Source organism: Haliotis rufescens, unplaced genomic scaffold (assembly GCF_023055435.1).
Source record: "Haliotis rufescens isolate VD_foot unplaced genomic scaffold, xgHalRufe1.0.p SCAF_3, whole genome shotgun sequence".
Taxonomy (NCBI): Eukaryota; Metazoa; Mollusca; class Gastropoda; order Lepetellida; family Haliotidae; genus Haliotis; species Haliotis rufescens.
Genome location: NW_025964001.1, coordinates 7,784,268 through 7,798,981, shown reverse-complemented (window position 1 = coordinate 7,798,981; position 14,714 = coordinate 7,784,268). Strand labels below are relative to the sequence as shown.

General features: G+C 43.2%; 1 protein-coding gene across 1 annotated transcript in view; it reads right to left on the bottom strand.

Annotated features, from left to right (window-relative positions):
- Nucleotides 1-14,714, bottom strand: part of LOC124140988 (leukocyte tyrosine kinase receptor-like) — a 228,648-nt gene that overhangs the window by 189,782 nt on the left and 24,152 nt on the right. Inside the window, exons 2-3 of the mRNA XM_048403314.1 lie at nt 12,842-12,955; nt 10,890-10,949 (exon numbers count right to left, since the gene is read on the bottom strand). Of these exons, the coding sequence (XP_048259271.1) occupies nt 10,890-10,949; nt 12,842-12,955 (174 nt within the window). The remainder of the gene's footprint in view (nt 1-10,889; nt 10,950-12,841; nt 12,956-14,714) is intronic.

Sequence of the window (14,714 nt, the reverse complement as noted above, 5' to 3'; positions counted from 1 at the left end):
CCAGCAAGGTGATGCAAATGATGCAGAAATAACAGGAAATCAGCCACCTGAGGGACGGGGGTCTCCACTGGAACAATGTGTCCTGATGAGCAAAAAGCGTGAAAAGATCACCACTTGTCATCATAAAGGGAGCAAGTGGAGGAGCTATGAGCCTTGGAAACGGCTTCAGTGGCACTGGCCATAACCCTTGGCCCCTGGGACCTTTGGAGACTAACTAGACGTGAAGATTGTTGTCTTTTGTATCTGGTTTCGGGGTTGAGAAGCAGACTTGTCCAAGGTGGTAGATGCAGGACGGGTCCTCCGGCAAGTTAGAGTAGACTCGGAAACCATACTCTTGCTGGCCAGTAAGGAGCGACCAAAAGCAGACTCAGAGGCCTGGTCTGGGATGCCTTCTGAATGAACTGGGATGGAAAAAAGTACGCACTTGGGCTGACCCAGGAGATTTGGGAGGCCGTCCATCTCCCTGGCTGCTGGGTCCAGAACTGGTGAAAAGGCATACACAACCAGTTGGTGGTTGCTCACCTTGGAGATGATATCGACGTTGGGCGAGTCCAGGTGGTCGCACAAGAGTCGGAAGGCCACTGGATGAAGCATCCATTCTGCAGGCAAAGGATGAACGGGCCAGGACAGGGAGTCCGCTAAAACTTTGCAACAGCCGGGATTTGACTGAAGAGAGCAAGGTTGTGAATCATCCGCACCATCGAGGAACCTTTCTTGGGAACCAGGAAGAGGAGTAATGTTGTTGACTTTCAGGGCTTCCGCTGCACTTGCGGAGGCAGGTACCCTCATCCATGCATCAGCAAAATCCATTGAGTGGAGAGGGTAGTGTTCCTTCCTGAACCGAGGGGTCTGAATGGAAGGTCGGACTGGAAGGGCAGTAAAGGCTCCATCTAGAGTGCGGGAAACATGGGCGACTAACTTACCTGTGTTACCCTGTGCTCCACTTGGGAGGAGTCGCCTTGCCCAGTGGAGGCACAGGGAAGATGTTCTACTAGCACGGCTGGCATATCTGACAGACAGACAGACAGACAGACAGACAGACAGACAGACAGACAAATTTATTCATTACTTCAGGCCCCTGGCCCATAATACAATGGAAATATACTGTATATATATTTGCATGCTGAGTAGATTTAATAATGATTTACCGTTCAACACTGTTTCCGTTCGAAATGTTCATGACTTGGAAGAGAAATTTACCTAAGCTTTTGATAATTTGTTCGTTTTCAGATGACATAAGTCTTATAAAATTCTCAATAGAGGGAGGCTGGCATATCTGCTGTTATATATTTCCTGTCAGGGGATTACTCATCATCATCGGGGATGAAATCCTGTTCATCATCAGAGTCGTGACAAGGTGTGGTGATGATCAGGGGAGACATTAGACTGGTGTCGCTAAAAAGGAGTGGAAGAATGATCCCGGAACTGAACGTCTGAAGAACGTGGCACTACTGAGGACCCGAGGACTGAGAGCCCAAGGACCCAGGTCACCAGAGGTAGAGGAGGCGATAAGCTGAGCAGGTGAATGGTCCTTGCATTGGTGATCATAAGCATAAGCTACAGCCTGGCAAGAGAAAACACAAGGGGTCGCCACCCGAATCACTGGTGGATGTGGATGGACAAGATGGCGCACCGTTGTACAAGAAGATCAATCAGTCAGTCTCAAGCGAATTCGTCATTACTTTTACTGAACAACACATTAAGTGAAACTAATGTGTCAATAATTAACATTGGAAAAAGGCTTTAAAAACATATCGAGCGGTCTGATAAACTCCATTCAAAGTTGAATGCAACTACCACTAAAGTTGACAAGTTAATTCTACTATTGAAGTGGTCAAGACTGAGATGAATATAACAACAGAGCCTCTCTGAAATAGACTTAAACAGCTGGAAAGCAGAACACGGGAAGAAGTAACCTCATCTTTTATGGACTGAAATGCAAAATTTCGTAACCTGTGATATGCAAATCCCTGAGAGAGTTTTAAGTGACATGAAGATTGCTCATGCACACAGACTGGGAAAAGAAGACTCCTCCTTGAGGGTGAAACCCACTGATTTGTGTGCCATACTATATTGAAGGACAAAGATATGGTAAAGAAGTTGGGTAAAGCACTAAAAGGTAAATGCTACAGGGTAAGTGATGACCTCCCTCAAGAGGTCCAACAAGGTATAGATCAGTTACTATGGAAACTCAAGGTCAGGAAACAAGGCAAGCGAGCAACTATAGCTTACCAAACCAGACTCAACTTGGTGCAGTGAAAACTAGAAACTGACAATTTTGAGGGGAAATGAAACTGTATTTTTGTCTGACACCTGGGGTAATGAAAATATTAGGTAGATTTAGAAGGAAACAAACACTATATTTAGTATAGGAAGAGGAAAAGGGAAGCAAAACATCGTTCAGGGGGACTGGTAGCTTAGTTTTCTGTTCATATTTCTCATGGTGTTAGCAAGCTTGACGGTGACACTGAAGATATGATGATTTTCCATCTTGATAAGATAGTGTTTGGTCTACAGAAGGATATAAAGTTGTTTGATGTTATATTAAAAACAGGAAAATATCAAACTGAATTGACAAAGGGTGTAACAGACCCTGTTCACAGGGTATGAAGACTATTCCCCCTTTCTCACCATACATGCTGACTCTAGCATATGTCATCACCACATATGTCTACAAAATATGCTACAGGAGTGAGTGAGTGAGTTGGATTTAACGCCGCTTTTAACATTATTCCAGTTATATCATGGCGTGTTAGCTTAATGTGGGAGGAAAGCCCGAAGTGATGCAGGTCTCAGACGTTTACCACTTCGGTGAAACCCACGAGCACGGGTATGGTGCTGACAAACCTAGAAACATAATTGGGGCAAACCGGGATTCAAACCCACAATCATAGGTTTCTGGCGTGCCCATGGGACGCAACTCTGCACAGCGAATCGTGCCCCCATATGCTACAGGAATAGTACTTGAGTTAATTTAGATTATATGAATATGTGTTCATATGATTCAGTATATAACAACAGGATGCAATCCAAAGTTATTATCACATTGTCTTTCTAAAGGGCAAAATGGCTTATTTTTCGGTGTCGTTTTTTAACTATACACAATATATACTTTCCTTAAATACAATGCATAAGGCAGAGATTGTCAACTTGGTTTCCAATTGCACATGTAAACTATTACTATTCCAAATTTGATGGAAATATTTCATCAAACAAACAGGTAAGAACACTTTGAAAAATGTTGCTGCATCCTGTGTAATCTACGTAACAAGGCTTTAAAACAATAACATAGGTAGTTTGTACACATATGGAAAGAACTCTGCCTTTATTTAAAGCTCAAAACTCCAGAGATATAAATAGAAATAAGGGGCATGGTAAAAAATGCAAATGGCATCCCAGGGTGACCAGTATCTGAGAAACCCAGAAGAGATGTGTTGAGGTTGTAAGTTACGTTACTGCTACTCACACAATATCTTCTAAGATATTAAATCTAAACTTTTTTGACTGAGATTCATTAATCATGAGAGGTGTCTCTCTTCTCTGTCAGCAAACCAAAGTTTGTGCAAGGCAGTGAAAGTGTTGATGTAATCTACTAGATATGATATATGTTACTATGGACCTGTGAAGATTCGGGTTAGAATACCGTATATCGCTGTGTATAAGGCGACCCCACGTATAAGACAGGCCTTCGAAATCAACCCAAAATCCTATACTCCGTGTATAAGGCGACCTGGAATGAAACACATCACAAGTGCGCGCACAAACCTTAATAATAAAAAATATGTTTATCTTGCGGTTTTTTCTACGATGACTGGTCGCGTGTGTAACTCCAGCACATGTCGCCATTTTGTGTTTACACGGTGCAACACCAAATTGGTGCCCGTAAAATAAAATTCATTTATGAAGTAATAACATAAGAACATATTTCAAGTTACGAGCCATTTATTTATGCACGCCCATTTTTCTTAATTTAATTAATTCACATCTTTGTTTACATACCCATTCATCATTCAGAATAATTCAGAATCATACATACATCATTCAAATATAAATACATACATCATTCAAAAAATCATACATAAAATCTCAAAGGTATTTTCCTGGCTTATATACACTTTGCTGTCATCAGAACAGAACAGATCACAGATCTGCCTCGGTGAACCCATCAAATTCTGAGTCGGATTCTTCCACACAGAGAATGTCCCATGCTGTTGAATCCGTTTTGTCGTCATAGTAATCGTTCAATTCATCCTCGAAATCATCAGGGATGTCTGCAACTATTTCTGCTGTGTCGGATCTCCCGGATTCAGTATTGACAAGATCTTCATATAAACAATCGTCCTCCGTTCCGTCCAAAGCATTGGCTATCCCACACTTAAGAAAACTGCGTTTCACCATGTCCGTTGGTATTTCCGTCCATGTGGTCTTCACCCATTCTGCGACAACTGGTAGCGGTGCTTTTCTTTGTTTATTTGTTTTTGTATACGTGTGGTCCCACGTATTCCATGCACTCCTTACGTTGGCCTTGAACGGTTTGTTGAGGCAGATGTCAAGTGGCTGTAACAGGGAGGTTCATCCACCGGGGATCACGGCCTGACGTGTTTTGGTGTCGACCAACTTCTTTTTCACTGCTTCGCACAAATGCGCACGGAACATATCCCACACAAGCAGGGACTTGCATCCTCTGGCAGCTACTGGTCTCTTCATCCATACGTTCTCGAGCCACTTGAGTACAAGAGAATCGTCCATCCATCCTTTATCCTGCACCGTGACGTACACGCCACTTGGGAACTTGTCCTTCGGCATGGTTTTCCGTTTGAAAATAAGCATTGGGTCCAGCTTGGTCCCATCGGCCATGCAGGTTAAGACCACCGTGAAGTGTTGCTTCTCAGCCCCACATGTACGAACTGACACCGTCGAAGTCCCCTTGGTGTCGATGGTTCTTGATCCTGGCATGTCGAAGTTCAGGGGAGTTTCGTCCATATTGCCGATCTGGCTTAAATCTTAGGTAGGTCTTCAGCAAACCATGCTTGTTGTAAGAGGCGACTAACAGGATTGGCTGGTCGATGCATGTCATTGTAAATTTGTATCCCAATTGCGTGGATCTATCACTGGATAGTCTGATCCAGATTTGATTATTTACAGGCTGCTGTCATATAGCTGGAATATTGCTGAGTAAATGCGGCATTAAACAACAAATTTTGTAATTTTGATACTTTGTTTTCCCGAATATATCTATAACGTCATTCTGGAATCAGAATGTCTGGAATTTGGTATGAATTCAAGCCAAACTGTAAATGCTTCCCTTGACAACCACATGCTTTCTGGTTCTGAGAAGAAACACATGCTGCTAATGTTCACTGCCATGTGAAAGTCAATCAATCTGTTGACTTGTCAGGCATTTAAGGATAAACAAGGTAAGTAAATGAAACATTATGATTAAAATTCATGATTTGAAGTATATTTTATGAGGAAAAATGATTTATAACTGTTAATGTCCTTAGTGTGATGGTTGATCATGGTTTGATCTCAGTGAGTTATTTGCTCTATTGTGGCATGTAGAATGTGATCCTGACATAACACACTCTTATTCGCACATATTGCCTAATGGTTCATAGTTTTTTGTGTGCTTACTCTGCTTCACTGTTTCATGTGCACACTGAACTCCAAACCACTAGTTTCGTGTGCACATTGAACTCCACGTCACTGTTTCGTGTGCACACTGAACTCCTCTTCACCGTTTCCTGTGCACACTGAACTCCACGTCACTGTTTCGTGTGCACACTGAACTCCACATCAGTTTCGTGTGCACATTGAACTCCACGTCACTGTTTCGTGTGCACACTGAACTCCACGCCACTGTTTCGTGTGCACACTGAACGCCAAGTTTCGTGTGCACACTGAACGCCACATCAGTTTCGTGTGCACATTGAACTCCACGTCACTGTTTTGTGTGCACACTGAACTCCACGTCACTGTTTCGTGTGCACACTGAACGCCAAGTTTCGTGTGCACACTGAACGCCACATCAGTTTCGTGTGCACATTGAACTCCACGTCACTGTTTTGTGTGCACACTGAACTCCACATCACTGTTTCGTGTGCACACTGAACGCCAAGTTTCGTGTGCACACTGAACGCCACATCAGTTTCGTGTGCACATTGAACTCCACGTGACTGTTTTGTGTGCACACTGAACGCCACATCAGTTTCCTGTGCACACTGAACTCCACGTGACTGTTTTGTGTGCACACTGAACGCCACATCAGTTTTGTGTGCACACTGAACGCCACATCAGTTTCGTGTGCACACTGAATGCCACATCAGTTTCGTGTGCACATTGAACTCCACGTCACTGTTTTGTGTGCACACTGAACTCCACGTCACTGTTTCGTGTGCACACTGAACGCCAAGTTTCGTGTGCACACTGAACGCCACATCAGTTTCGTGTGCACATTGAACTCCACGTGACTGTTTTGTGTGCACACTGAACGCCACATCAGTTTCCTGTGCACACTGAACTCCACGTGACTGTTTTGTGTGCACACTGAACGCCACATCAGTTTTGTGTGCATACTGAACTCCAAGCCACTGTTTTGTGTGCACACTGAACTCTGCATCACTATTTCATGTGCACACTGAACTCGACATCACTGTTTCGTGTGCACACTGAACGCATCATCAGATTCGTGTGCACACTGAACTCCACGTCAGTGTTTCGTGTGCACACTGAACTCCACCTCAGTTTCGTGTGCACATTGAACTCCACATCAGTTTCGTGTGCACACTGAACTAAACTCCATGCCACTGTTTCGTGTGCACACTGAACTCCACATCAGTTTCGTGTGCACACTGAACACCACATCAGTTTCGTGTGCACACTGAACTCCACATCAGTTTCGTGTGCACACTGAACTCCACATCAGTTTCGTGTGCACACTGAACTCCACTTAACTATTTCGTGTGCACATTGAACTCCACATCAGTTTCGTGTGCACACTGAACTAAACTCCATGCCACTGTTTCGTGTGCACACTGAACTCCACATCAGTTTCGTGTGCACACTGAACTCCACATCAGTTTCGTGTGCACACTGAACTCCACATCAGTTTCGTGTGCACACTGAACTCCATGTCACTGTTTCGTGTGCACACTGAACTCCACGTCACTGTTTCGTGTGCACACTGAACTCCTCTTCACCGTTTCCTGTGCACACTGAACTCCACGTCACTGTTTCGTGTGCACACTGAACTCCACATCAGTTTCGTGTGCACACTGAACTCCACGTCACTGTTTCGTGTGCACACTGAACTCCACGCCACTGTTTCGTGTGCACACTGAATGCCAAGTTTCGTGTGCACACTGAACGCCACATCAGTTTCGTGTGCACATTGAACTCCACGTCACTGTTTCGTGTGCACACTGAACTCCACGCCACTGTTTCGTGTGCACACTGAACGCCAAGTTTCGTGTGCACACTGAACGCCACATCAGTTTCGTGTGCACATTGAACTCCACGTCACTGTTTTGTGTGCACACTGAACTCCACGTCACTGTTTCGTGTGCACACTGAACGCCAAGTTTCGTGTGCACACTGAACGCCACATCAGTTTCGTGTGCACATTGAACTCCACGTCACTGTTTTGTGTGCACACTGAACTCCACATCACTGTTTCGTGTGCACACTGAACGCCAAGTTTCGTGTGCACACTGAACGCCACATCAGTTTCGTGTGCACATTGAACTCCACGTGACTGTTTTGTGTGCACACTGAACGCCACATCAGTTTCCTGTGCACACTGAACTCCACGTGACTGTTTTGTGTGCACACTGAACGCCACATCAGTTTTGTGTGCACACTGAACGCCACATCAGTTTCGTGTGCACACTGAATGCCACATCAGTTTCGTGTGCACATTGAACTCCACGTCACTGTTTTGTGTGCACACTGAACTCCACGTCACTGTTTCGTGTGCACACTGAACGCCAAGTTTCGTGTGCACACTGAACGCCACATCAGTTTCGTGTGCACATTGAACTCCACGTGACTGTTTTGTGTGCACACTGAACGCCACATCAGTTTCCTGTGCACACTGAACTCCACGTGACTGTTTTGTGTGCACACTGAACGCCACATCAGTTTTGTGTGCATACTGAACTCCAAGCCACTGTTTTGTGTGCACACTGAACTCTGCATCACTATTTCATGTGCACACTGAACTCGACATCACTGTTTCGTGTGCACACTGAACGCATCATCAGATTCGTGTGCACACTGAACTCCACGTCAGTGTTTCGTGTGCACACTGAACTCCACCTCAGTTTCGTGTGCACATTGAACTCCACATCAGTTTCGTGTGCACACTGAACTAAACTCCATGCCACTGTTTCGTGTGCACACTGAACTCCACATCAGTTTCGTGTGCACACTGAACACCACATCAGTTTCGTGTGCACACTGAACTCCACATCAGTTTCGTGTGCACACTGAACTCCACATCAGTTTCGTGTGCACACTGAACTCCACTTAACTATTTCGTGTGCACATTGAACTCCACATCAGTTTCGTGTGCACACTGAACTAAACTCCATGCCACTGTTTCGTGTGCACACTGAACTCCACATCAGTTTCGTGTGCACACTGAACTCCACATCAGTTTCGTGTGCACACTGAACTCCACATCAGTTTCGTGTGCACACTGAACTCCATGTCACTGTTTCGTGTGCACACTGAACTCCACGTCATTGTTTTGTGTGCACACTGAACTCCACATCAGTTTCGTGTGCACACTGAACTCCACGTCACTGTTTCCTGTGCACATTGAACTGCACGTGACGCTTTCGTGTGCACACTGAACTCCAGATCAGTTTCATGTGCACACTGAACTCCACGTCACTGTTTCGTGTGCACATTGAACTCAACGTGACGCTTTCGTGTGCACACTGAAAGCCACATCAGATTCGTGTGCACACTGAAAGCCACATCAGATTCGTGTGCACACTGAATTCCACGCCACTGTTTCAGGTGCACATTGAACTCCACGTGACGCTTTCGTGTGCACACTGAACGCCACATCAGATTCGTGTGCACACTGAATTCCACGCCACTGTTTCGTGTGCACACTGAACTCCACGTGACGCTTTCGTGTGCACACTGAACGCCACATCAGTTTCGTGTGCACACTTAACTCCATGCCACTGTTTCGTGTGCACACTGAACTCCACATAAGTTTCGTGTGCACACTGAACTCCACATCAGTTTCGTGTGCACACTGAACTCCACATCAGTTTCGTGTGCACACTGAACTCCACATCAGTTTCGTGTGCACACTGAACTCCATGTCACTGTTTCGTGTGCACACTGAACTCCACGTCATTGTTTTGTGTGCACACTGAACTCCACATCAGTTTCGTGTGCACACTGAACTCCACGTCACTGTTTCCTGTGCACATTGAACTCCACGTGACGCTTTCGTGTGCACACTGAACTCCAGATCAGTTTCATGTGCACACTGAACTCCACGTCACTGTTTCGTGTGCACATTGAACTCCACGTGACGCTTTCGTGTGCACACTGAACTCCACATCAGTTTCGTGTGCACACTGAACTCCATGTCACTGTTTCGTGTGCACACTGAACTCCACGTCATTGTTTTGTGTGCACACTGAACTCCACATCAGTTTCGTGTGCACACTGAACTCCACGTCACTGTTTCCTGTGCACACTGAACTCCACGTCACTGTTTCCTGTGCACATTGAACTCCACGTCACTGTTTCGTGTGCACACTGAACTCCACATAAGTTTCGTGTGCACATTGAACTCCACGTCACTGTTTCGTGTGCACACTGAAATCCGCGTCACTGTTTCGTGTGCACATTGAACTCTGTGTTACAGTTTCGTGTGCACATTGTACTCCACATCACTGTTTCGTGTGCACACTGAACTCCGCGCCACTGTTTCGTGTGCACACTGAACTCTACGTGACTGTTTTGTGTAAATACTAGAGTCTGCATCGCCTTTTATGTGCTGTTTTGTTTCAACTCCCCAAGCTCCACACAGTGGTATATATCTTCACCTACGATCAGTCATGAGTGCAGATAACTGGTTCAGCCATTGACTCTTTACTCACAAGTTATCATTCACAATTGGGTATTCAATATATTTTAGCTCCCTTGCGTCCAGTCTGTTGTGTATTTGATGCAGATATGCAGCTTATCAGGAAGTTTGATCAATGCATTGATTGTACCCTTTGCATTGCATCCTTTACTCATTCACACTGATAACGCTTTCTGAAGCTATAATTTAAAATTATCGGGTCAGACCAATCCTTTTGTAATCCTCTCCCATTTTATCCAATTTTAGCTGATAATGTGCTAAATATGCCATTTTCCTTTAAAAGACTGACATCTCCCACCATGCAGGGTATATATCATCTATTGAAGGCAAGCTCACCCAGAGTTGTAACTGAATACCTTCCAGTGACTTTGGAGAGAAAGCCAACTTAAAGTACCAGATTTAAAATTGAGTAAGTGAATTTAAACTGTTGTTTTGCTATGATTGTCAAATCTATGAAGGCAAATAATATATTTCAATAATTGTAATAAATATTGCTACAGTTGTTCTGTATGTTCTTCCAACTCTGTTGTCATCTTTCAGTAATAGCACAGGTGCTTGTATGGGGACTGGCTCCAGGCCAGGCAATGCAAACCAGTGGTTGATAGCATGAACATCAATCCTTGCTATCCACCCATTGTGAGTTTAAATCTAAATACTGTAAGGATTGACATGAAATCATCCTGGCTTCCTGGACATTCAATCATACTGAGGAAGCTGAATAAGCAATCACAAATGACTACTGAAGAAAAGATTAAAAAAACATAAATCATACCATTTTGTGCAAAAGTGTTTGATCCAAGTTTGTTTTTGTCTTGACTGGTTATTGTTTTATCTGAAACAAATGAAGTTGTAGTCAAACATGGTATCAAATAGTACTTTATTTTATCGCTTCACAGGTATTTTGTTCAAGTTCTATTGTAATACGTAAGAACAAACTTAAAGGTTATTGATGGTTGTCAATGTGAAAATGTGAAGCGGAGAGAAGTGAAAAAAGGGACTTGCATAAGGTTCTGTAACTCACTTGGTTATATATTCACATATATATGCTACAGTTGAACTCTGTTGTCTTGAACTGGATGTGTTGTTTCCCAAACTGTGTCAATGAAGTGCAGATAAGGCAAACTCTCACTTATCACTATTTCTACCTGGATGTGTCAAACTGAATGTGTCAAATCCCCGATTGTCTCGCACTCACAGTCCAGTCATGGCAAACTCTTACTATATTTATTACTACTTTAATATCGGATGTGTCGAATCCCTGATTGACTCTGAGTGATTGTTGTTTAATGCCACTGTCAGTTGTTTACATATTGTAGATATATCATAGCAGACTGTAAATAAATGCCGTCAGACACACCATGCTTCACTGCATGAACAACAATCCAAGGTCTCCTGGCTGTTGACCTATTACCCCTACGAATTCATGAAAGTTCATGTATGGTTCATGAATGTTCATGAATATCAGGAACATAATTCAAGCAAGTTCATGATAATTCATGAAAAAGCAATTCATGAACTTGCTTGAATAAATCTGGATTGATGAAATTTCATGATTGTTAATTAAAAATCATTCATGAATTTCCACGAATAATTAGGAATCAATCTAGAAGTCATGAAAGTTAATCGCTATTAATGAAGAGACTGATTCATATGAAGAGTGATGATGACCTAGAAATGAAATAACTGCAGATTGTCGTCACCCTCATGCCAACAATCTATAATTGTACTTGCACATAATTCCTCCTCAAGTTGACAATGAACAGAAACACATAAATATTATTCTTAATACTTTTTCATTTCTGTTGACAATGCTAAAAAGAGAGAGTTCTCTTTCCAGAAAATGAAGTGTTTTCAAGCATACAGTTCATGAATATTCATGCACCATACTATCTTAAGGATATTCATGATTTATTTTCAAATTTATGAACACTTTTTGACAGCATACAATTCATGAGTGTTCATGAAATGTGAATGAGGTTTCTCTGAAGTTTTTCAAATGCAAAATGAACATGTAACATATTTCAACTGAAATTGATTTATTTTTAGTGCATTAAAATCTCATATATTCATGAACCTAAAATATAACGCTTTTTCAACCAGACCAGTCATGAATATTCATGGACCACACCATGAACCATACCATTTCATGAATATTCATGAATTTTAACTATTTTGAACATTCATGAATTAAAAAAGTTCATGAAAGCATCCCATTATAAGAGCATGCATACTCATAAAAGGTCATGAATAATTTCATGAACAATTCATTAATTATTCATTATCGTCTCACTGGGGTAACATCCATGTGACATACTGTCGCAGAATCCCCCAGTCACATAGGTATAGAGTGAGGTGAGGTGAAATTGGGTTTAACGTCGCGTCCAAGATTATTGCACTTATATAGCGACGTGCATGCATGTGTGTGTGTGTGTGGCTGCTTGTAGTAGTCCGGACTGATGACGATTTAAAGTGCTAGCCCACTGAGATACAATGCCGCAGTTTAGCATGAATACCCGACTCAGACACAGTATACTGACTCCGAGCCGACCAGTCCTTGTTTTAGCCCCTTAATGCCGAGCGCCAGACAGGGTAACAACAAGTACCATCTTTTAACGTCTTTTGGTATGACGCGGCCGGGGATCGAACCCCGGACCTTCCGCTCCCAGGGCGGACGCTCTGCCACTAGACCACGGCGGTACATAGGTATAGAAGAAGTATGCCTACCACACCAGCAGTCAGCCTCGTCCTCTCCTCCTGAACACTCCGACTGAAAATTGCACTTCTCTGCATCTCTGAAGCATGTCTTGTCCCTGCAGGTCAGGTTGTTAGGGCAGCTGTCTGCAAATACAACATGGGATATTCTGCACACTGTTGTTGCTCAAGTGACTATAGGGAAGGTTTCTGAGTAGAGGTGAGGTGAAATGGGGTTTCATGTCAGGTTCAAGATTATTGTACTGAAAACGTGAGTGCGGGCGTGAAAGAGACTGCCTGTACTGGTTTGGACTAATGTTGGTTTCATAGTGCTAGCCCACTGAGATGCTTCAGTTGTAACATGGATATCCCACTCAGGCACAGTACACTGACTCCGAGATAATCAGTCCTTGTTTTATCACCTTAACTACCATCTTTGAACATCTGTTGGTGTGGTGTGGCGTGAATGAGGATTAAACCACCGACCTTGCGCCCTCCTGGTAGACATTCAGTATCTACCAGAGGCAGTCATCAAACAAGATGAATCATGCCAGGATCATCAAACAGGGTTCATAATGACAGGATCATCAAACAGGATGAATCATGACAGGATCATCAAACAGGGTTCATAATGACAGGATCATTAAACAAGGTGAATCATGACAGGATCATCAAACAAGGTGAATCATGACAGGATCATCAAACAAGGTGAATCATGACAGGATCATCAAACAGGGTGAATCATGACAGGATCATCAAACAAGGTGAATCATGACAGGATCATCAAATAAGGAGAATCATGACAGGATCATCAAATAAGGGGAATCATGACAGGATCGTCAAACAGGGTGAATCATTAGAGGATCATCAAAAAAGGGGAATCATGACAGGATCATCAAACAACGTGAATCATGAAAGGATCATCAAACAGGGTGAATCATGACAGGATCATCAAATAAGGGGAATCATTAGAGGATCATCAAACAGGGTGAATCATGACAGGATCGTCAAACAGGGTGAATCATGACAGGATCATCAAACAGGGTGAATCATGACAGGATCATCAAATAAGGGGAATCATTAGAGGATCATCAAACAGGGTGAATCATGACAGGATCATCAAACAGGGTGAATCATTAGAGGATCATCAAACAGGGTGAATCATGACAGGATCGTTAAACAAGGTGAATCATGACAGGATCATCAAACAGGGTGAATCATGACAGGATCATCAAAAAAGGGGAATCATGACAGGATCATCAAATAAGGAGAATCATGACAGGATCATCAAATAAGGAGAATCATGACAGGATCATCAAACAGGGTGAATCATGACAGGATCATGAAACAGGGTGAATCATGACAGGATCATCAAACAAGGGGAATCATAACAGGATAGTTAAACAAGGTGAATCATGACAGGATCATCAAACAGGGTGAATCATGACAGGATCATCAAATAAGGGGAAACATGACAGGATCATCAAACAGGGTGAATCATGACAGGATCATCAAACAGGGTGAATCATGACAGGATCATCAAACAGAGAAATCATGACTGGATCATCAAACAGAGAAATCATGACTGGATCATCAGAAAGGTGAATCATGACAGGATCATCAAATAAGGGGAATCATGACAGGATCATCAAAAAAGGTGAATCATGACAGGATCATCAAATAAGGGGAATCATGACAGGATCATCAAACAGGGTGAATCATGAAAGGATCATCAAACAGGGTGAATCATGACAGGATCATCAAACAGAGAAATCATGACTGGATCATCAAACAGGGTGAATCATGACAGGATCATCAAACAAGGGGAATCATGACGGGATCATCAAACAAGGGGAATCATGACAGGATCATCAAAAAAGGGGAATCATGACAGGATCATCAAATA